We start from the raw sequence: 23,129 nt of genomic DNA, 5'->3' as shown, positions 1-23,129 counted from the left end.
TGACAAATTGAATTTGAGTCCACAGTGTGCCCTGGCAACCAAAATGGACAACTGTATCCTGGAGTAAATCAAAAACAGAATTGCAAGCCAGCTGAAGGAAGTGATAGTCGCCGTCAGGCTTCCCACCTCTCTCAAGTTCTTGAACCTCTAAGTAGTGGTTGGGGGAACAAAATCCCTCCCACTTTAAGCAAATAGTAGGTCTGACCACCTGATGGAAATGAACAGGTACAAGTCAATGACATGAATCCCAGGGTCCTGAGGGAACCATTGGACACAGCTACCAAGCCACTCTCCATCATACTTGAAAAGTCCTGCCACTCCGGAGAAGTTCCTAGTGACTGGAAAGAGGAAAACTTATCTCCCATTTTTAAAAAGGGTAGAAAGAAAGACACAGAGAACTACAGACTGGTGAGCCTCACCACTATGCCTGGCAAGATCATGGAACAGATCCTCCTGGAAGCAATGTTAAGGTACATGCAAGACAAGGAGGTGATCTGAGACAGTCAGCACTGTTTCATCAAGGACAAATGTCTGACCTGGTGGCCTTTGGGATGGAGTGACTGCATCAGCTGACAATGGAAGACTGAACAATACCATCTACCTGAACTTCTGTAAAGCCTTCAACATGGTCCCACATGATATCCTGATCTCTAAATTGGAGAGAGATGGATTTTAAGAGTGGACTACTCAGAGTACAAGGATTTAGCTGGGTGACCACATAAAGAGAGTTGTGTTCAACAGCTCTATATCCAGGTGGAGGCTGGTGATGGAAGCTGGTGTCCCTTGAGGATCTGTTTTGGGACTGGTGCTGTTTAATATCTTTATAAATGGTGTAGACAGTGGGATTGAGTGTACCCTCAGCAAGTTTGCATATTAAACCAAGCTGAGTGGTGCAGTTGATGCAACAGATGGAAGGGATATCATCCAAAGGGACCTCACAAGTCCCTTGAAGAAGTGGGCTCACATGAACCTAATGAGGTTCAGCAAGTCCAAGTCCAAAATGCTGCACCTGGACCAGGGCAATCCCAGACATAAATACAGACTGGGAGAAGTCATTGAGAACAGCCTTGCAGAGAAGGACTTGGGGGTTCTGATGGATGAAAAGCTCAACATGAGCCAGAAGTTCATGCTTGCAGCCCAGAAGGCCAACTGTGTCCTGGGCTGCATCAACACAGGAGTAGCCAGCAGATTGAGTGAATGGTTGTCCTCTACCCTTGTGAGGCCCCACTGGGAGTACTACATCCAGGTCTGGGGTCCCCAAAATAAGAAAGATGTGGACCTGTTAGAGTGAGTCCAGAGGGAGGCTATGAAGGTGATTAAAGCGATGGAGCACTCCTCCTACAAAGAAAGGCTGAACAAGATGGGGATGTTCAGCCTGGAGAAGAAAATACTTACATACTTAGAGTGAGCTTATAAAAAAGATGAAGAGTGACTTTATATATAAGCAGATAGTGACAGGAGAAGGGGGAATGGCTTTAAACTGAAAGAGGGGAGATTTAAATTAGAAGTCAGGAGGAAATTCTTTACTCAGAGGGTGGTGAGGCACTGGACTCTCAATCCCTAGAGGTTTCGACAAGTCAGATGAGGCTTTGTGCAACCTGATCCAGTGAAAGGCATCCCTTCCAAATGACAGGAACCTTGGAACTAGGTGACCTTTAAGGTCCCTTCTCACTCAAGCCATTTGATGAATGTATGATTGTATTGCTCTACTCTGGTGCAGCCTTACCTCAAGTACTGTGTACATTTTTGGTTGCCACAATATACAAAGTACATCAAACTATTAGAGAATGTCCAAAGGAAGGCAACAAAGATGCTGAAAGGTCTATAGGGCAAGATTGATGAGGAGCAGTTGAAGTCACTTGGTTTTCAGCCTAGCGAAGACTGAGAGGAGACCTTGCTGCAGTCTACAACGTCCTCATGAAGGGTAATGCAGGGGGAGGCACTGATCTCTTCTCTCTGATGACTAGCAATAGGACATGAGGGAATGGCATGAAGCTCCATCAGATTGTGGTTCATATTGGATATTAGCTAAAACTTCTTCACAATGACGGTGGTTGTGCACTGCAACAGGCTCCCTAGGGAAATGGTCACAACACCAAGCCTAACAGATTTCAAGAAGCATTTGGACAGGATTCTCAGAAATATGATGTTTGATTTTTGGTTGTTCGTGTAGGGAGCCAGGAACTGGACTTAATGATCCTTGTGTGTCTTTTCCAGGTCAAGATATTCTATGACTTTATGATATTTTCCTATTTTATTATTATTATTATTATTATTATTATTATTATTATTATTATTATTATTTACTTTGTAGTATGCAGAAATGTTCTCTTCTTACACAAGGGATATTTTAGAAAAATTACTGATTACTCTTACCTATCTTTCTTTCTGTGAAGAGATTGTGAAGAGATTCTCACTCATTCCCATAGAAATAGGCAATATTTTTCTACACATTTCTTCTATTTTTTCCTATTTCTCAAATGAAAGTGTGAATTGTAGGGAATTGCAAGCTCCACACAGACTGAATATGCACTTTATGTTGACAGGTTATCTGTCTGTTTAAAGGTTAGATATCAAACTTCTACCACATACACAAGGGTATTTTTAATCTACATAGTGACATTCTGCAGAAGTCTGTGGGAGATAAGAATTACAGTCACAAATTATTTCTACCAGTTACTTAGTGATATTTTTAAGTCTCTTACTATACAGAAGAAATGTACTTGTAATATTATAATAAAAATCTACCCTGAAAAGTGACTTGTGAGGCAATTATTATCACACTGTAGTTGTCACAGCTGTTCTCAATATGTGCTAAGAATTGTATCTCTTTTTTTTTTTTTTTATTCAACAATAAGGACATGACACATTTTATTCTTGAAAATATAGACGTGGTGTGTAAGACTGTTTGATGCATTATCAGCATCATTATTAACTGAAACTAATGTTTTAGAACTTGTACGCCACAATGATTGTATACATTCCAGTGAAAGGATATATTTTACCATCTTTTCCCAGTCATAATAAGTTTTCCAGTTATAATAATAACTTTAATATTTAGTGTAGATATGAAGAAGTAAATGAGAACAAAACATTTAGCTTAGGTAATTACTGCAACCATTACACATGGTTTTAAAACACAATGTTCTTTACTACCAAAATCAAAGTTACATTTTTAGTTCTTGCAATTAGAAAGTGTTGCCACTAGAAATCCAGATGTATTGATAAAAATCCCAGTCATTAAAAGTGTGGAAAAATGTCACTTAATGAAGACCTCTTCAGTAGGTTGTGATTTCTTTGGGTAGTTAAATCATCCAGTATTCTTAGAGAGCAAGATGTGTTTAGCATCTTAGTTGTGAGTTAAGCAACCCTTTTTCAGAATTGGAAACACATGTCATGATTTTAATACTGTGTTATTGAATATTCTATCCTATCTTGGGTAATACTAGCATTTCCCACATAATGCTTGTATAGACCTCCACACACACACACACACCCACACACACACACTTGCCATTTCACACATTACAAACTTGCTGGTGTTCAACACCAAGCTTCTTTCAACTATATTTCAGCTCTTTGTATATTATTTGCACTGTGAGGCATTTGCTTGAAATCCTTGATAATTTGTGATGTGCAAATTAAAACTTTGTTCTTTTTCCGAGTTCAGATTAATTTATTTCAAAACACAGTTAATCAATCTGTTTAAAACAGTAAATTCAATGAAAGTAATATTATGTGAAATATTCAGATAACAATTTAAAGGGTTTTAATGATATGTGTTTAAATAGCCAGATAAACAATTGGAAACACTACTAAAATCTTTTTTCTTTAGTGCCTGGACAGCCGTTGAACTTCAAGGCAGAACCTGAGTCTGAAACGAGCATATTACTTTCCTGGACACCTCCACGCTCTGATACTATTTCCAGCTATGAACTAGTTTACAAAGATGGGGAGCATGGGGAAGAGGTAAGAGAAAATATTATACATCTTTTAAGTACTTTTTAATGAGTTAGTTGTAAATGCTACCATTGGTCACTTTCTTCAGTATGAAAGCCTTGATTTTAAACAGTTTGTTAATCCCAGCAGTGAGCCTATTTGATTTCAAATGTGTAAACCAAAAATACCTTGATGGTTACTACCAAAGGAAATTTGTTGTTGTTCACAGGTGTTCACATGGATATTGCATCCAGTTTCTGATGATACTGATCTCTCCAAGTCTGTTCCTCCACAAAGGCTTGGAAGTAGAGGTGTTTTGTTGAATGTTATAGAGTTACTGATTTACTTTTTTTTTTTTTTTGCACTTGCACTTTGCAGCCTATTTTCAGCCTTAGAGAATATCTATTTGCCACCATGGAAGAAGCTTATTACCTTTCAGTAATCTTTTTTCTCTCTCTCTAAAGATAAAAAGCTACTATGGGCTTTTTCTATACCATTGTTTCATAAAGAATGTTGAGTTTGAGAGCCTCAGTGCTGTTAGTGTAGAAAAAAACATTCTTACATCTAATATCAAAACCATGTGGTATTGCCAGATGTCCCAGAAAATAAATAAATAAATAAATAAAACAAAAAAGAAACTGTCAGTCTCAGAGGAGAGTGTCAACTTCATTGATTTGTGCTGTATCATCATCTCATTGCTGATGCTTCAGCTGAGTTTATGACAGGTCCACACATACACAGTGAATGTACAAACATGCTTTGTGGACTGTGGGGCAGATCTGTATTTCAGCTTGAGATGCAGGCCGCTGTTTAATACCTTACAATTGGAATAATTTGTTTCTTAAGATTTTGAACGCCAGCTTAATTACAGGTTTTCCTAAAATCTAAGATTATTCTCATAACAGATATCTGGACTTCACTGTCATGTGGGGCTGTCACTGTCATGACAAGGCTTTGTTTGTGTGTTATTGTCTTAAGATCCTTTTATGATTTATACACACTTATTACTTATTCAAATAGTCAAAAATATTTCTGGTTCTGAGTTTAACCCTCTAAGCTGTCTGCTTTAAAAAAAAAATAATTCTTTAACATGTATTTGTTAAAAGTAATGTATTCATTTTGGGTTTGTTCTGTTTCAGTTCTTTTTTTTTTTTTCTTGAATTTATATGTTACAATTTTGTGAGATAGGTTATCATCAGAGTATAAAAGCATTTCTTCTGTGGACAACATATTGCATATGTTGATATGCAATTCAGAGTCTCTAAGTCTCTTACTGAATAGTAATCTTGACATCTGACTCTCATTCCTTACCTGTAGCAACGGGTTTCCACTGAGCCTACCACATCTTATCGCCTACAAGGCTTGAAGCCAAACAGCTTGTACTTGTTTCGTCTAGCTGCACGTTCTCCACAAGGTTTGGGTGCTTCAACAGCAGAAATCTCAGCAAGAACCATGCAGTCAAGTAGGTGTCTTTCCTTGCTAACTTTAATCTATTATGTTATATTTGTCAAATAGATTCATATAAATAGCCAACAGAGACAGCAAGACAAGAAAACAGAATGGTACAAAACATAGCATTTATGAACCTTAATACATAAAAAAAAATATGTCTAAAATACTGTGAATAACTAATATGTGTGTCTTTTCCATAGCTTCCGAAAAAGATTCTGTAAAGACTTACAGAAAGCCAGTGTCTAAGGATACAATACTTTGCTGTCATAATTAGTTGTTGTTGTTATAATAGGGATAATAGCATATTATATTTTATTGTGCAATAAGTATAGATGAGGAACATTCCTCCACCCATAAAATACCACCTGCTTACTCTAAAGATTTCATGTAATACTAGGTTGCTCCAGTAGCATATCCTCATAGTAAAAAATGCTGCAGAGTGGGCCAATTTGAATGTTTCTGACTGTATCAAAAATTTCCTTATACCTCTTCTATAGTAACTACTTTGATAGTTACTTCAATAGGTAACTACTCTGATTAGAGAGTTAGTTAGTAAATCTCTTAGGTTAGAGATTTTTTATCTGGGCTTTTTTAAATGTTCAGTCATTATTGATGCCAGTGTAAATATTTTTTCTGACTGCATTCTTATGGAAACAATGTCAATAAGCTCATCACATTTCTGTGCAAATATTATGCAAAAATTTGGATTTATTTTACAATATTTAAATTAATACTTAACTAAAACAACCAGGTATGCAAGGATGATATCCAGAATGACTGTGTTTGCTGAATAAGTTATTCATTCCTAACAGTTTATACTGTATGATTTGAAAACTTATTGCAATTCTATTTTAGTTTGTTTTTCATTAAATTACCATTTCTTAAAGCAGCATTATTTAAAAAAAAAAAAAATCAGATTCTCAGTTGGCATGATTTTCTTTTTAATTTGCGGTCTGTAATAGATATGATTATATAATCATTATTTGATAGTTATATAATTATTAATAGTTAATGTAACAGGAGATGTAGTACTGTAGAGCTTAAGTTTAACCAAAGCTAAGTGTGCTTCTGCAGCATTTCTAAGCTATTTGAATAAACATAAAAGACTACCGTGTAACAGAAGACTAGTAACAATGCCAGTTTTGACCTCAATAATACAAAATCAATAATTTAATATGGAAAAGGGTATTTATTGGCTCCTGGAGCCATTTCAGCTACTTAGAATGCTCATGCTCTTACGCCATATTGGGTGAAAATTGCCTAAATTATGCTTAAACAATAAACATTTAGGAGCCAAGGTTGTGTGTTCTGCCTATAAGCACATTGCCATTTTTCCATTCTAAAATTCAAAAGTATAGTATTAGATTTGAAAAAAGCCTTATGCATACAGATATTATGGAAATCTGATTTCAGGAGTATATATGCAGACTCCAGTTATTTATTAATAGTTTGCAGCAGTTTTAAACTTTGTGTATTTTAAGAAAAAGTACATACTTTAATAAAACTAATTACACAGGTAGCCTTCAGATTATACTGAGTTACATAAAAGCAACATTTTTTTATAGTGTCATGGATTAAAAATTAATAAGCATCTGTGAGTTCATTAGCAACATTCACCAGAATACCCTCTTTTATCTTGGTTTCAGAGAAAGATGTTACAGGGATATATTTCTTTATGTACAGGATCCTTGAGGGACATTATGGGTTACCTTTTACTTCCTCCACAAATCAATGGTAAAAGTGGACCAACAAGTTTTGAGTATTTGATAACTGAATTAGCTTAAAAAATAAATAAAAAAATAAAAAGGCTCTATTCTCTTTTGTAGCCCCCCATCTGCTTCCTCTAGTTAGTTGAAATGCTGGCACATTCCCTCCTGTTTTCTCTTCAGAAGAGCAAAGTACCATACTGAGTAAAAAGCCATTGATCCCTGTAGAAGACCTGTGGGGAACCAAAACATACATGTGTAAATGCAATAGGTCACAGCAGGGCCCTAGGCCTCCTCTGTTGCTTTAAATTTGTTTGATGTGCCTAGCATAAGTACCAAAAATCCATCTGTTTCTTTTTTTCCTTTAGAATGGGAAGAAAATAGCATACAAACAGATAAAAAAAAAAAAGTAAAAGACCCATAAAGACCTTGCACTGAAAAATTGTTTTCCTTCCAAGAGAAATGGCAGAAATGGGGAAGAAGTCCACAACTGCCAGTGAATTTAAATGTTGATTCATTTTTTGGTGCTTTGAGTGTTCAGAGAGATAATTTTTGGTGCTTAGTTACTAAGTACAGACTTCACTAAGGTACATTTAAGTACATGAATGCATACCCAGCTTTCAGTATTGGAATTGCTTCACTGAAAGCAATGGAATGACATCCATGTTTAAATGCTGTGGAGCCTGGAGAAAGTAATTATGTTAACAGACTCTTTTAACTATGAATCAGTAAAGGTGAGCATTTCTGCTCCAGAAGAATGCTGATGAAAAGATGTGAAGTGAGGATCTTTCACCTTTCCGATGACCTCAGGTTGTGAATTTAATTTATAAAATGAATTCATGCTTTCTTGACACAGTGTTTGGAGGTAGATATTTGTTTTTGCTATAGAATAATCTACATTACTGGTAGGATTTAATTCTTTGCTAGCGAAGGTGTGTCCAAGAGGAGTTAAAAAAATAAAACTTGACAGCTGATCTAGGGTAAGTACAAGTTAAAGTCAGAGTCAACAACCCTGTCACTTTTTCCGGGTAGGTAAATCTTTGACTAAGACTTTCTATTGACTGCATGCTTCTGGTATGTTGGCTACAATAAATACTTGAGTAAATGCTTTCCATTTAAACAGTATTTTTGGTTGACTTGTGCGAGGCAGACTCAGTTATCAAAAAAAAAAAAAAAAAAAAAAGTTGGTTACAAGAGTGGGGAGGCTGTTTAAAGCAATTTCTAGCAATTATTGCAAGTTTGGGGGTTTCTGTAAAAGGAGAAATATTCTCAAAGTAAACCTGCTTGAAGAGGATATGTCCAAATTTCTAAATAAATATATGTCAAGCATCGTTTCAGATATTATAACTTGCACTAATTGCAATGATTGTAAAGATAGATCAGTAGCCATAGAAGTGTCACGTTTTTCTTTTATTTCAAGAAGAATTTTAATTACAGGTAGGTAACATTATTTTGAGGTTTTGTTTTCATGTATTTCCCCTACATGTTTTTTTTTTTTTTTTCACCATTTGGTTGGTCTATTCATTTTCAGTTTCCTCATGTTAATAAGCCAAGGTGCATATAATTACCGGATGTTTTGCTTTTCAAGTTTCTTCTTATTTTCTTGTTTGTTTTTATTTTCATTTTATTTTCTTTTATTTATTTTTATTTTTTTTTCTTTTGTTCATTTTTTTCAACCACTCCTATCCTTTCACTCAAATCCTCCTTTAACCCACTACTGAAATTAGAGCCATCAGCTCCTCCTCAAGACATTAGTTGCACAAGCCCCAGCTCCACTAGTATTTTGGTAAGTTGGAAACCTCCACCAGTGGAAAAACAGAATGGCATTATCACAGAATACTCCATCAAGTACATTGGGATTGATGGAGAAGATGTCAAACCCCATGAAATTTTGGGAATTTCCTCGGACAGTACCCAATACCTTTTGGAACAGCTGGAAAAATGGACTGAGTACCGGATTTCTGTGACTGCCCACACTGATGTTGGACCTGGCCCAGAGAGCTTAGCAGTATTGATTCGGACAGATGAAGATGGTATGTTGCCTCCACTACATCAGTTTGCACCTCTATGACTCTCTGTAGATCTGCTGTCTTTTATGTAGGCTAACAGATTTTTTTTCTGCTTTTTTCTGAAATCGCAAATATTACCACTATTTGAGTTCTGTTTTTTTCCTTTTTCTTCTTCTTCTTTTTTTTTTTTTTTTTTTAATCAAAGACTTGTGCTTTCAACATTTCAACATTTTTTATATATCTGGTATATATATATATATATATAAATAGAAAATAGTGTTTTGTTTTTGTTTTTGTTTTTGTCAATAAACTGCATCTGCTGCCCCTTTAAGCCCATACACATCCTTTTTTCTCCTTCTTAAACATGAAAGTAACTTACAGGGAGAAAACCTTCTTCCTTTTCCTTGATTTTACAGTTTTTATTTTTAAACACATGAGGTTTTCTTCAGGTATTTTTTTAAACTGTTTTCTTGTTCTATGTTGTACTTATTATTTATTTTGATGTTGTTGTTGTTTTGGGTTGTTTTCTTTTTTTTTTTTTTTTCTTTTTTAATCTTGGAAACCTGATGCTCCACACATTTTATTTTTTTCCATGCTTGTAAGTGACAGAAGACAGCCTTATTATCAACCTCCTTTTTATACTACTGAAAAGAAAGAAAGAAAGAAACAAACAAACAAACAACATACCAAATAAGGAAACTTTTTTTGGAAATCTTTTGTGTTTTTTATTATTATTGTTATTATTATTATTTCAATTATTGCAATACCTCTTTGTACTGTAATGCTTTGACTCTCAAAGCATCTTCCTTGGCTTTTGTACATTTTTACATGTTTTTCTATTTCTCTAATACTATTTTTTCTTCCATTTTTTGCATCAGTCATGGTTTTTGATCTTTTCACTGAAAGGTAGAGCAGATTGATTGGGCGTTTTCATTTGTTGAACTGTTTGTATTCTTCAGAGAAAATGTAGTGAGTCTGCCCTTTAAAAAAAAAAAAAAAAAAAAGGCAAAAGACATGGGTGGGACAGGTGCCTGTAATTCTGTTTTATCCAATGATGTTGTTCCAGTTCCTAGTGGTCCTCCTCGCAAAGTCGAGGTTGAGGCTGTCAACTCTACTGCTGTTAAAGTGTCTTGGCGCTCACCTGTACCCAATAAACAACATGGACAGATCAGAGGATACCAGGTCCACTATGTAAGAATGGAAAATGGGGAACCAAAGGGTCAGCCTATGCTGAAAGACATCATGCTGGCTGATGCACAGGTAACTAGAGCATTTTATGTTATTTTATAATCACAGTGAGAACCCTTCATTTACTAAAAAGCTATCTAAAACTGTATGTTTGGTTTTTTCTTGTTGTTGTTGTTGTTTTTGTTTTTTTCCGTTTTTCATCCTAACAGTTCTTTTTTTTTTTTTTTTAATCTCTATTTAACAACTTTTCAGAATACTTGCATTTAAAGCTTCTTGGAGGAAACCAAGGCACCCTTTTCTTTAGAACTGTGCACTGAAATCTTAAGCGGTGTCATTCTGCTGACTCCCATAAACCTGGAGACTGCATTGTACACCTGTTCTCTGAAGTTGTAAAGCATCATAAGTATCTAAGCAAGGTCACATCCAGTGCATCAAAATGTGCAGTCTGATCCAACTGTTGGATATTTCTTTGTTTAAATAGAGAGTATGGAGCCAAATGAGAAGCCTATGTTAGTCCATTATTACAGTGGTTCTATCATTGTTGCATATCTACCTCATCATACAGTTCACAGGAAATGAATTTGTTTATGTGACTTTAGAAATCACTGAGGTATTTATACTTGTCATTATTCATATCATTAACTGTGCAATAGAATTTGGAACTTAGTTTAAATAGGTTTGGGGTTACCTATAATGCAAAGTTGCCCATCTGTCGTATAAATTATGAGACATGATGAAAGCACAAGCCTGACCACATCAAGTTTTAAAAGCTTCTAAATATAGTACTTTACTGATTGGGATACACCAGCACTCCATAAAACTGAAGATTCCCAAAACTACTGGTGCTGGAGGAATGAGCCTATGTCAAAATTATTTTCATGTGCACGCATCTCACAGCTAGCACTCAATTTATGACTGGGATGAAGGGAAATGATCAACTTAGCATAAAGTTAAAGACAGAAATCCTACACTCTTAAGCATTTCATGTGAATAATTGTGTTTTTGTGTTTGTTTGTTTGCTTGTTTTTTCTTCCTTCTTTTTTTCTAGGCTTAGTTCTAAACTTTCATAGAATCATAGAATCATAGAATATCCTGAGTTGGAAGGGACCCTTAAGGATCATGAAGTCCAACTCTTGACACCGCACAGGTCTACCCAAAAGTTCAGACCATGTGACTAAGTGCACAGTCCAATCTCTTCTTAAATTCAGACAGGCTCGGTGCACTGACCACTTCCCTGGGGAGCCTGTTCCAGTGTGCAACCACCCTCTCTGTGAAGAACCCCCTCCTGACGTCAAGCCTAAATTTCCCCTGCCTCAGCTTAACCCCGTTCCCGCGGGTCCTGTCACTGGTGTTAATGGAGAAAAGGTCTCCTGCCTCTCGACACCCCCTTACGAGGAAGTTGTAGACTGTGATGAGGTCTCCCCTCAGCCTCCTCTTCTCCAGGCTGAACAGGCCCAGTGACCTCAGCCATTCTTCGTACGTCTTCCCCTCCAGGCCTTTCACCATCTTCATAGCCCTCCTCTGGACACTTTCCAACAGTTTCGTGTCCTTTTTATACTGTGGTGCCCAGAACTGCACACAGTACTCGAGGTGAGGCCGCACCAGCGCAGAGTAGAGCGGGACAATCACCTCCCTTGACCTACTAGCGATGCCGTGCTTGATGCACCCCAGGACACGATTGGCCCTCCTGGCTGCCAGGGCACACTGCTGGCTCATATTCAACTTGCTGTCTACCACGACCCCCAGATCCCTCTCTTCTAGGCTGCTCTCCAGCGTCTCATCGCCCAGTCTGTACGTGCAGCCAGGGTTTCCCCGTCCCAGGTGCAGGACCCGGCACTTGCTCTTATTGAACTTCATGCGGTTGGTGATCGCCCAGCTCTCCAACCTATCCAGATCCCTCTGCAAGGCCTTTCCACCCTCATTCGAGTCCACAACTCCTCCAAGTTTGGTGTCATCAGCAAACTTGCTCAAAATACCTTCTATTCCTACATCCAGATCGTTAATAAGAATATTGAAAAGTACCGGCCCTAAAATGGAGCCTTGAGGGACCCCACTGGTGACCGCCCGCCAGCCTGACGCAGCCCCATTTACCATAACCCTTTGGGCCCTGCCCGTTAGCCAATTGCTCACCCATCGTATGATGTTTTTATTTAGCTGTATGGTGGACATTTTGTCCAGTAGGATCCTATGGGAAACCGTGTCAAAAGCCTTGCTGAAGTCCAAAAAAGTCACATCAGCTGGTTTCCCTTGGTCCACCATACGGGTGATCTTATCATAAAAGGAAATCAGGTTAGTTAGGCAGGACCTACCCTTCACAAACCCATGCTGGCTGGGACCAATGACTGCTTTGTCCCCCAGGTGCGCCTCAGTAAGTTCGAGAACCATCTTCTCCATGATTTTACCAGGCACTGGCGTGAGACTGACAGGCCTGTAATTGCTAGGGTCTTCTTTCTGACCCTTCTTGAAAATCGGCACAACATTTGCCAGCTTCCAGTCTACCGGGACCTCTCCAAATTCCCAGGATCGTTGAAAAATAATTGAGAGAGTTTCCGCAATGACGTCCACCAGCTCTTTCAGCACCCGGGGATGAATCCCATCCGGACCCATGGACTTGTAGGGATCCAGGTGGAGTAGCAAATCCCGCACACGTTCAGGGTCGGTTGGGAGTTTGTCATCCCCACCGTCCCGGTCCTCCAGCTCAGGGCACCCTGGGTCCCGAAGCCCATCATCGGCATTGAAGACAGAGGCAAAGAAGGTGTTAAGCGTCTCTGCTTTGCCTATGTCATTGTCTGTGAGGAGACCTTCCCTATCAAGGAGCGGCCCTATGTATTCTTTAGTTCTCCTTTTTCCATTCACATATCTAAAAAAACCCTTTTTATTTTCTCTCACAGACACAGCCAGCTTCAACTCTAGGTGTGCTTTGGCCACATGAGTTTTCTCCCTACAAACACGAACAGCATCCCTGTATTCTTTCCATGACACCTGGCCCTCCTTCCAGTAGCGAAACACTCTCTGTTTCCACCTAATCTCCATTAGAATGTTCCTGGTCAGCCACGCCAGCCTCCTGCCCCGCCTTCCTGACTTGCGATATTTAGGAATTGCCTGATCTTGTGCTTCTAGGAGGCATCGCTTCAAGAATGACCAGCACTAGTGGACATCGAGGCCTTCAAGAGCAGTTTCCCAGGGGACCTTGCTGACTAGTTCCCTGAGCAGCCTGAAGTCCGCTTTCCCCATATCTAGGGATGAGGTTTTGGTGGCACTTTTCCTTCTGTCACCGTAAATTTTGAACTCAACCACTTCATGGTCGCTATGACCAAGGCGGCCACCAATCACCACATCTCCCACCAGACCCTCTCTGTTTTCTAGCAACAGGTCTAGGAGGGCTCCTTTCCTAGTTGGCTCCGTTAGCACCTGCACCAAGAAGTTATCATCTAGGTGCTTCATGAACCTCCTGGACTTGCTCGTGTCAGCCGTGTGGCACTCCCAGTTAACGTCCGGCAAGTTGAAGTCCCCCATAAGGACAAGGGGAGTTAATCTCGAGGCCCCTCTTAGTTCTGTAAAGAATAATTTATCGGCGCTATCGTCCTGGCCAGGCGGTCTGTAATAGACTTCCACAACAACATCCCCTTTATTCGTTCGTCCCTTGATCCTTACCCAGAGGCTCTCAACTTTGCCATTGCCGACCTGAAGTTCCACACAGTCCAGCCCCTGCTTCACATACATCGCCACCCCACCACCTCGCCTACCCTGCCTGTCCCTCCTGAAGAGCCTGTAACCATCTATCGCAACACCCCAGTCACAGGACTCATCCCACCAGGTTTCGCTTATGCCGATGATGTCGTAGTTGCGGGACTGGGCCAGGACTTCTAGCTCATCCATTTTATTCCTCATACTGCGTGCGTTCGTGTAGAAGCACTTCAGGTGCGTCTCCTTACACTCAGCACCTTGTGGATCTGACCGAAGGACCTCACTGGCACACAGCCCCTCTGATTCTAGCATACCATCCCTTAGGTCTTCACCGGCGTGCCTGGTTTTAGCCCCTTCCCCCTTCGACTCTAGTTTAAAGCCCTATCTATCAGCACTGCCAACTCCTGACCAAAGATCCTTACCCCTCTCCGAGAGAGGCGCATCCCATCCGGTGCCATCAGGCCCGGTGTAGCATAGACCTTCCCGTGATCAAAGAACCCAAAGCTCTGCCGGTCACACCAGTCTCGAAGCCACGAGTTTATGTGAACAGCACGCCTTTCAGCTTTGATCCCCCCTACTTTAGCTCTGTAGATAACTTTTTGAGAACAGATCCCTGACGCACTCCATTTGGCTGGCAAACCCTCAAAGTATTCAGTACTGTATTCAGTGTCAGTTCCTGATGGTCCTTGTTACTCTTTTACTTCCCTGTCTACCAATATGTATGTACTTATCTATTTTACAAAACATAGCGTTCTTACAGCTTAAATTAAGTGAAAATAAAGATGGAAAAGGGTATGTGGGTAGGAAGGAAAAGGAAAAGGAAAAGGAAATGGAAAAAGAGATTATTCTATGCTTCATTTTTGGTTGCTCAGATTTTCAGTTTCAGCCATATGGGGTAGTAGTATAAAATAATTTTAAAACCTAGAAGGTCAGAAAGGGGAGACTAGATGTGATATTGAAACACAAATATCATAAAGGGAAAAATCCATATTTCCCTTTGTTCAAGTTTGGCTTTGAAATGCATTTTTGCCTTTGAGTTACTTTAGATAGTCACCTCCTTTCTCCTCCCATCACTTTTCTTCCTTCTTCCTTCATTTACTGTTATGATCAAGGGTTGTGCAGGGTGTAAAGTCTTTGATGGTAGAAGACTTTGGTATGGTTAGATTTCAAGACTAAAAAAATCGTGTCATCCAGCTATTAATAAACCACTGAATTAATCTGGGAAAGTGAAGCATATAGGCTAGTGACTAAATATACTAGGTAGACCAGTGGCTTTTACTGGTGCAGTCTACCATGAAATATTACTATATGGTACAAGAAGATTAATTAATTCTTTCATCTTTCAAGGAACGAAAAGTAGCTGTTTTTTGAAGGGACCAGAAGTGGGATTAAAAATGTCTGGCCTGATAACATTAACCATATTCTACATGATTCTACACAATTAATTAAAATTCTACATGATTTTTCCAGACATCTTATTTTTCTATTAAGAAGAAAAGAATATTTCAAACAGGCTACAAATTCTCTTCATTTCTTTTGTTTTTCTTTCCAACATTCTTTACTCTCAATCAGTGGGAATATGATGATACTACTGAACATGTGAGTAGTTTTTGACTGGCCAGAAAAAGTGTATGTTGTTTTTTGGTTTTGTATTTTGTATTTTTTTTTGTTTGTTTTTCATGTTTGCTTGTAGCCTCTCTTTATCTTTCTGATTTTTTTTTCTTTTGTTATGTGCAGAGATGCATGTACTAACATCAACATTTTTTTTTTCTTTTTTTTTCCTGCATGGCACTTCTGTCCCCATTCATGCCTGAGAGAGAGTGGGGGTTGTTATTGCTTGTTTGTTCTGTGGTTTAGCATGGTGCTGAAATTTCAGAAATGGTTTGTGTTTTCTTATTTTTCTTATTTTTATGGCTGTTACTAACTTTGACTCACATTTTCTCTTTAAAAAACAGTGTTAGAAAAATAAGAAGAATAAATAAATAAATAAATAAAAAGGTTTGGAATTGCATAGCAATACTCAAAAGTCAAAAGTTTTACTACATCCATTCTGAGTGATTTTTTCTGTAGATGAATGTTGAACTTAATTGTGCTTCCTTTTTGGTAATTCAATAACTCCATGTTATATTTTATCAGGAATGTCATATGCCCTGCATTGTTTATGCCTTAGTAGTATGTGTTTGCTGTATCCAAGTTAAACTTCTAAAAGACAACATTATATGCAGTCACATCTCTGTTACATCATGCAGTACTACTTGTTTTAGAAAAGACTTATAGCTTTATCGCTGTTTAAAAGGATGTTTTTGTTTGTTTGTTTGTTTTTGTTTTGTTTTTGTCTTTTGCAGTTTTATTCTGCTAATATCTGGTGAAGAGTCCTGAGAGAAGAAAAATTTGTCTTACTTATTCTGGCCTTTAGGTTCAATTCAATTCTGAAATGGGTTCTAAGGAGTGTTTTTTTTTGTTTTGTTTTGTTTTGTTTATTGTTGTTTTGTTTATTGTTGTTTTGTTTATTGTTGTTTTGTTATTTGCTATTTGATGATTTTCTGGGCTTATTTGTGTGTTTTTCTTCTGCTACAGTGATTTTTTGCCCACTTCCTCTGGTCATTACCTTGTTATTCCTACATTGCTAATAGGGGACTGCAAATAAAATGCTAAGTTCTAATCAAATCTGTGCTGAGCTCATACCCAATATCTGGAAAAATTCATGTACTGTATGTAGTCTGACCTGATAATTTCTATATTAAGTTTTATAGAGGACACATAAATATACTGTCTCTCTGGCAGCAGTGGAATTTAGTGTAAATCCATTCAGGCATGTGAATACCTGGATGTACAGGAGCCGTCCAGTGGTTAAAAACTGGAAGCAGATGAGTCAGGAAATCTGGGCCAGTCAGTTTCCTCTAAATACTGTTCATTTATATTTACATATAAAGTTTAATTATTTTATGAGTTTCAAGGCTTGACTTCCTCTGCCTGCCCTTATAACATGATGTAAGATTAATTCATTTCAGTTGGCTGACCCTTTGCCATCTTTTGTGTGTATATGTGTGCGTCTGTGTGTGTGCATCTACTAGCTGAAAAGTTATTTGTTCTCTAGCTGCTGTCAGCTGTTAGATTTATACTTGGACCATATTTTTAATGATTTTTAGGTAGCTCTTCTAGACTTCAAAAGTGATCTGTTTCTCAAGTTCTTTTAGATGTTCAGATGCAAATTCCAACCAGTACAGGTTGCAAATAATGTGTTATGAAGGCAAAGAAGCTTTCTCATTCAGCTGAACCATAATGACATAAAAAGTTTGGATACAACTGCAACAAGCTTATATGTAGGCCTTTTATAACTATGTCCTGTATGATGACCTGTAAATGACTAATTTAAAATATATTTCATTTCTACACATGCGTGCATTTCACAATATCAGTAAGATTCCTCAAGCAAGATATTTCAGAAGGGCTTATTCACTGTTCACACCACTAAGCCTTTGGCCTTACGCCTTAGTCTATTCAAGGCATTCTGTTTAGAAGTGTGCTGTTTTTTATTGCTTAAGTGAGTGAAATATTACATTATGAAGTATTGCCCACAAAACAGTCTGTGTTCTCAAATGCTTGCTAGCACTTCCAGTAGCACAAAAGTGTGTGCACTGCATGTATTATACAGAGGTTATCTTAAAGATTCTGTGATCTCCTTAAAAAAAAAAAAATAATAAAAACAAATATTATTATTATTTCTTCTTAGGAAATGATAATTTCTGGGCTTCAGCCTGAAACTACATACTCCTTCACTGTGACAGCCTACACAACAAAAGGTGATGGAGCACGTAGCAAGCCCAAACTTGTATCTACTACTGGTGCAGGTAATACTCATATAACCTCTTAACAAATCCTTATACTTGTTCTATCTTTTTGCTACTGCTGTTTGGAAATTTTCTGTAATGTGGAAAATGTTTATAGGACAACTTTTTTTTCTGTTTCAGTATAGGGCCCTTCATTTATTTAGAGAAAAACAGAATCACTGTCCCCCTTTCTCCCTCTCTGTTTTAGAAAGTGATATTTATACTTTCTAGTAGCTCTTCCATTTTGATTGGTGTCTTCCTGGAGAGGAAAAATGAGATTCACTGCTGAGAAAGATATTTGAAAAATTTGTGGAGGGCTTTCCTGAGCAGTGTAAGAAAAGTAATGCTGCTACCTATCAGTAAGAACATGGAAAGAACCTGTATGCCAGTAACAACTTATCTCAGAAGAATGTAATTATTCATACAGAATTAGAAAACAAGAAATGATAGTCAGCCTTTAAAATGCTGAAGATAGAGGCAATCTGAGGCATAAATTGGGGCAGAATAGACCATAAAACTGTTTTCAGTTTGCATTTGGTATTTATACTGATTGACTTAATTTTTAAAACTGAATGTAGAGCACACCTTGCACTAATTTGAGAAATACTGTATTTAGTCTCATCAGCTGTCTTGGCAAAACCTCCATCTTGGTGGATAAACCATATACCTGCATCTCAGATCTGACCTTTCAATCATTACTCTTGACGTGTACCGAATCATCCATTCCAACTTCTTCTTTCCTGAATTCTCCTGGTCTGGAAAAAAATGTGATGTTTACTTCTTAATTGCATCTAAAGTTGATTTAGGAAAGGTGGCATCTCATTCTTCCTAAAGTTCAGCTTCCAATTATAATAAACACAGCTATATTGACCATGATGGTTAGTTCCTAGATACAAGCACAGGCTATGCAAACCTGCATGAAAAACTTGAAACCTCTATGCATTTAGTTATTATTATTATCCATGAATCATTTTTCCAAGATCTCTGATGCTTTTTAAGAAAATTAAACAAATCTCATGTCCCATAAAATCACAAGTGACTGCAGAGCAATGGAGAATTAGAGGCATGCATGTAAATTCAGATATATCACACTGTCCTTGCCATTTCCTTCACTTTGTAGACAAGTAACTCTTTATCCTAGTCTCTAGAATAACAGCTAGTTACCATTTTGCTCCTTCCTATCTTCTGGTATATATTAACACCTCTTTGCCTTCTGTGACATCTTGCCATCACTAAACTTGTTTTGTAAGGAAAATTCATATGCAGGTATTTGTAAAAGGAAACATTAAATATAGTCAATATCAAGAATTTCCATCTCACTGTTCCTTTGAGAATTCATTAGGCAGACGAAGGAATGATAAATGCATTAATACCAAGAGCTTGTAGGTTTGAAGTACACCCTCCTATTCTGTCAGAGTTTCCATTTGACTTCTTTCCCCTGAAAATGAGCTATTTCAATACTAAAATAAAACTAATGATGGATCTGACATTCAGGTCTAATTTTTAAAGGTATAAATCAGGTGCAGCTGTATGAAAATGAGTGAGATTATATCCATAAAATATAGCATATGTTAAAGGTGAGTAAAGATCTGAATGTTTACTGGACAAGCTTACTATTCATGAGAAATTACTTAAAACTGAATAGTTATCATCTGAATAACTGCTTATATCTTGTTAGTTGTATAAAAGCCTCATTTACATTACTAGGCAGGAAAAAAAAATCACCAAAGGGAAGTGTGTCTACAGTACAGTAACAGCAACTAATAGTGAAGTCACACAGTGTTCTTAACATCTTCATTCCTAAGTGTGTTTTCATAGAATCACAGAATTGTCTAGGTTGGAAGAGACCACAAGATCAATAAGTCCAACCTCTGACCTAACACTAACAAGTCCTCCACTAAACCACATCACTAAGTTCAACATAGAAATGCCTTTTAAAGAACTCCAGGGATGGTGACTCCACCACTTCCCTGGGCAGCCCATTCCAATGCCTAACAACCCTTTCAGTAAAGAAGTTTTTTCCTAATATTCAACCTAAAACTCCCCTGTTGCAACTTTAACCCCTTCCCCCTCATCCTGTCACCAGGCACATGGGAGAATAGACCAACACCCACTTTGCTACAGCCTCCTTTAAAGTACCTGTAGAGAGCGATAAGGTCACCCTTGAGCCTCCTCTTCTCCAGACTGAACAATCCCAGCTCCCTCAGCCGCTCCTCGTAAGACTTGTTCTCCAGACCCCTTACCAGCTTCGTTGCCCTTCTCTGGACTAGCTCGAGAAGCTCCATGTCCTTCCTATAGTGAGGGGCCCAAAACTGAACACAGTACTCAAGGTGAGGCCTCACCAGAGCCAAGTATAGGGAGACAATCACTTCCCTAGCCCTGCTGGCCACACTGTTTCTTATACAAGTTAGGATGCTGTTGGCCTTCTTGGCCACTTGAGCACACTGCTGGCTCATATTCAGCCGACTATCAACCAATACTCCCTTCTCTGCCATGCAGCTTTCCAACCACTCCTCTCTCAGCCTGTAGTGCTGCTTGGGGTTGTTGCGCCCCAGGTGCAGGACCCAGTACTTAGCATGTTGAACTTCATACAGTTGGCTTCAGCCCATTGGTCCAGCCTATCCAGGTCCTCCTGCAGAGCCTTTCTACCCTTGAGCAGATTGACACACGCACCTAACTTGGTGTCATCTGCTAACTTACTGAGGGTGCACTTGATCCCCTCATCCAGATCATCAATAAAGATATTAAAGAGGACTGGCCACAGTACTGAGCCCTGGGGAATGCCACTAGTGACTGGCCTCCAACTGGATTTGACTCCATTCAGCACAACTCTTTGGGCCCAGCTATCCAGCCAGTACGCCAGTCCAAGCCACGAGCAGCCAGTTTCTTGAGGAGAATGTTGTGGGGAACAGTGTTCAAAGGCCTTACTGAAGTCAAGGTAGTCCACATCCACAGCCTTTCCCTCATCCACCCAGCATGTCATAGAAGGAGATGAGGTTCGTCAAGCCAGACCTGCCTTTCGTAAACTCATGTTGACTGGACCTGATTGCCTCTTGCTCTGCAAGTGCCGTGTGATGACACTCAAGATACTCTGCCCCATGAGCTTCCCTGGCACTGAGGTCAAACTAACAGGCCTATAGTTCCCTGGGTCTACCCTCTAGCCCTTCTTGTATATGGGCATCACATTTGCTAGCAGCCAGTCGACTGGGACCTTCCCTGATAGCCAGGACTGTTGATAAATGACGGAAAGCGGTTTGGCCAGTTCCTCCGCCAGTTCTCTCAGTACCTTCACGTGGATCCTATCTGTCCCCATCGACTTGCGTACATCTAAGTGCCGTAGCAGGTCACCAGTCATTTCCTCATGGATAGTGAGGGCCATATTCTGCTCCCCATCCCCTTCTACCAGCTCAAGGTACTGGGTATCCAGAGAACAACTGGTTTTGCCACTAAAGACTGAGGCAAAGAAGGCATTAAGCACCTTAGCCTTTTTCTCATCTTTTGTAACTAAGTTCCCCCCCGCATCCAGTAAAGGATGGAGGTTCTCCTTAGTCCTCCATTTTCTATTGATGTATTTGTAAAAACATTTTTTGTTATCTTTAACTCTGCAGCAGTCAGATTGAGCTCCAGATGAGCTTTGGCCTTTCTAATTTTGTCCCTGCACAGCCTTGCAACATCCTCATAGTCCTCCTGAGTGGTCCGCCTTCTTTTCCACAGAGTATAAACCCTCTTTTTTTCTCCTAAGATCAAGCCACAATTCTGTGTTTGGTTAGGCCGGTCTTCTTCCACACTGGCTTGTCTTTGGGCACGTGGGGAAAAAATGCTCCACAGCCATTAAGATTTCCTTCTTGAAGAGTGCCCAGCTTTCCTGGACTCCTCTGCCCTTCAGAACTGCCTCCCAAGAGACTCTGCCAGCCGGTGTCCTGAACAGCTCAAAGTCTGCCCTCTGAGGTCCAATAAAGCGGTTTTACTGGTCCCCTTCTGGCTTCTCCAAGAATAGAGAACTCTACCATTTCATGGTCACTCGTACCAAGACAGCTTCCAACCACCACATCTCCCACCAGTCCTTCTCTGTTTGTGAATAGAAGGTCTAGTGGGGCACCTCCCCTGGTAGGCTCACTAACAGCTGTGTCAGGAAACTATCTTCTATGCTCTCCAGAAACCACCTAGACTGCTTTGTCTGGGCTGTGATGTGCTTCCAGGATATGTCTGAGAAGTTGAAGTCCCCCACAAGAACAAGCGCTGACGATTTTGCAACTTCTGTCAGCTGCCTCATTCATCTCCTCATCCTGGTTCGGCAGTCGGTAATAGACCCCCACCACGATGCTTCCCTTGTTGGCCTTCTTGCTGATCCTAACCCATAGGGACTCAACCTTATCATTCCTAGTCTCGAGTTCCACAGCATCAAAACCTTCTTTAATATAGAGAGCCACACCACCACCCCTTCTGTGCTGCCTGTCCCTTCTGAAGATCCTATAGCCAGACATTGCAGCGCTCCAGTCATGAGAGTGGTCACACCACTTTTCCATGATGGCAACGAAGTCGTAGCCTGTCTGCTGCATGATGGCTTCCAGCTCCTCCTGTTTGTTACCCATGTTGCATGCATTAGTGTAGATGCACTTCAATTGGGCCATTGCCTTCTACCCCAGCCTTGTCATTGTGCCCACTGGCACACTTCCAACAAGCCTTGTTTCAGCCCCGTCCCCCTTCTTACTTAGTTTAAAGCCCTATCAATGAGCCCTGCCAGCTCCTGGCCTAGGATCAGTTTTTCCCTTAAAGATAGGGACCTGTCTGCAGCCATCAGGCCGGGTGCCGAGTAAAGCGCCCCATGGTCAAAAAAATAATAATTTCTGTGTTGGTAGTGGCCTCTTAGCCACGTGTTTATCAGGTGGGCTTTCCGTGTCCTCCCTGTACCCCTCCCTGCCACTGTAGTGATGGATGAAAACATCACCTGTACTCCCGCTCCATCCACTAACCGTCCCAGCCCCTAAAGTCCCATTTGATATCCTTCAGGCTTCTCTCTTCAATGTCATCACTGCCAGCCTGGACTATCAAAAGAGGATAATAGTCAGAGGGGTGAACCAGGTTGGGAAGCTTTCTGGCAAAGCCCCTGACCCTGGCCCCAGGGAGTCAGCAGACTTCCCTATGGGTAGGGTCAGGCCGACAAATAGGGCCCTCTGTTCCCCCGAGAAGGGAGTCGCCTACAACAATCACTTTCTGTCTTGGTGGAGGCAGTCCTGAGGCGTGGGGTCTACTTCCTCACCCTAGGCATCCTCCTGGGCAGACTTTCTACCTCATCCTCACCACCTAACTCACCACCT

At 39.6% G+C, this 23,129-nt stretch overlaps 1 protein-coding gene across 1 annotated transcript in view; it reads left to right on the top strand.

Moving 5' to 3' along the window:
• The window catches only part of PTPRD (protein tyrosine phosphatase receptor type D), a gene marked incomplete at its 3' end in the record, with an annotated part of 401,990 nt that overhangs the window by 259,388 nt on the left and 119,473 nt on the right, over nt 1–23,129 (top strand). Inside the window, exons 10-15 of the mRNA XM_084305402.1 lie at nt 3,836–3,969; nt 5,257–5,401; nt 8,825–9,130; nt 10,173–10,366; nt 15,554–15,580; nt 17,715–17,832. Of these exons, the coding sequence (XP_084161528.1) occupies nt 3,836–3,969; nt 5,257–5,401; nt 8,825–9,130; nt 10,173–10,366; nt 15,554–15,580; nt 17,715–17,832 (924 nt within the window). The remainder of the gene's footprint in view (nt 1–3,835; nt 3,970–5,256; nt 5,402–8,824; nt 9,131–10,172; nt 10,367–15,553; nt 15,581–17,714; nt 17,833–23,129) is intronic.

This window comes from Netta rufina (genome assembly GCF_964035555.1).
Source record: "Netta rufina genome assembly, chromosome: Z".
Classification (NCBI taxonomy): domain Eukaryota; kingdom Metazoa; phylum Chordata; class Aves; order Anseriformes; family Anatidae; genus Netta; species Netta rufina.
This window is presented reverse-complemented; position numbering and strand designations above follow the sequence as displayed.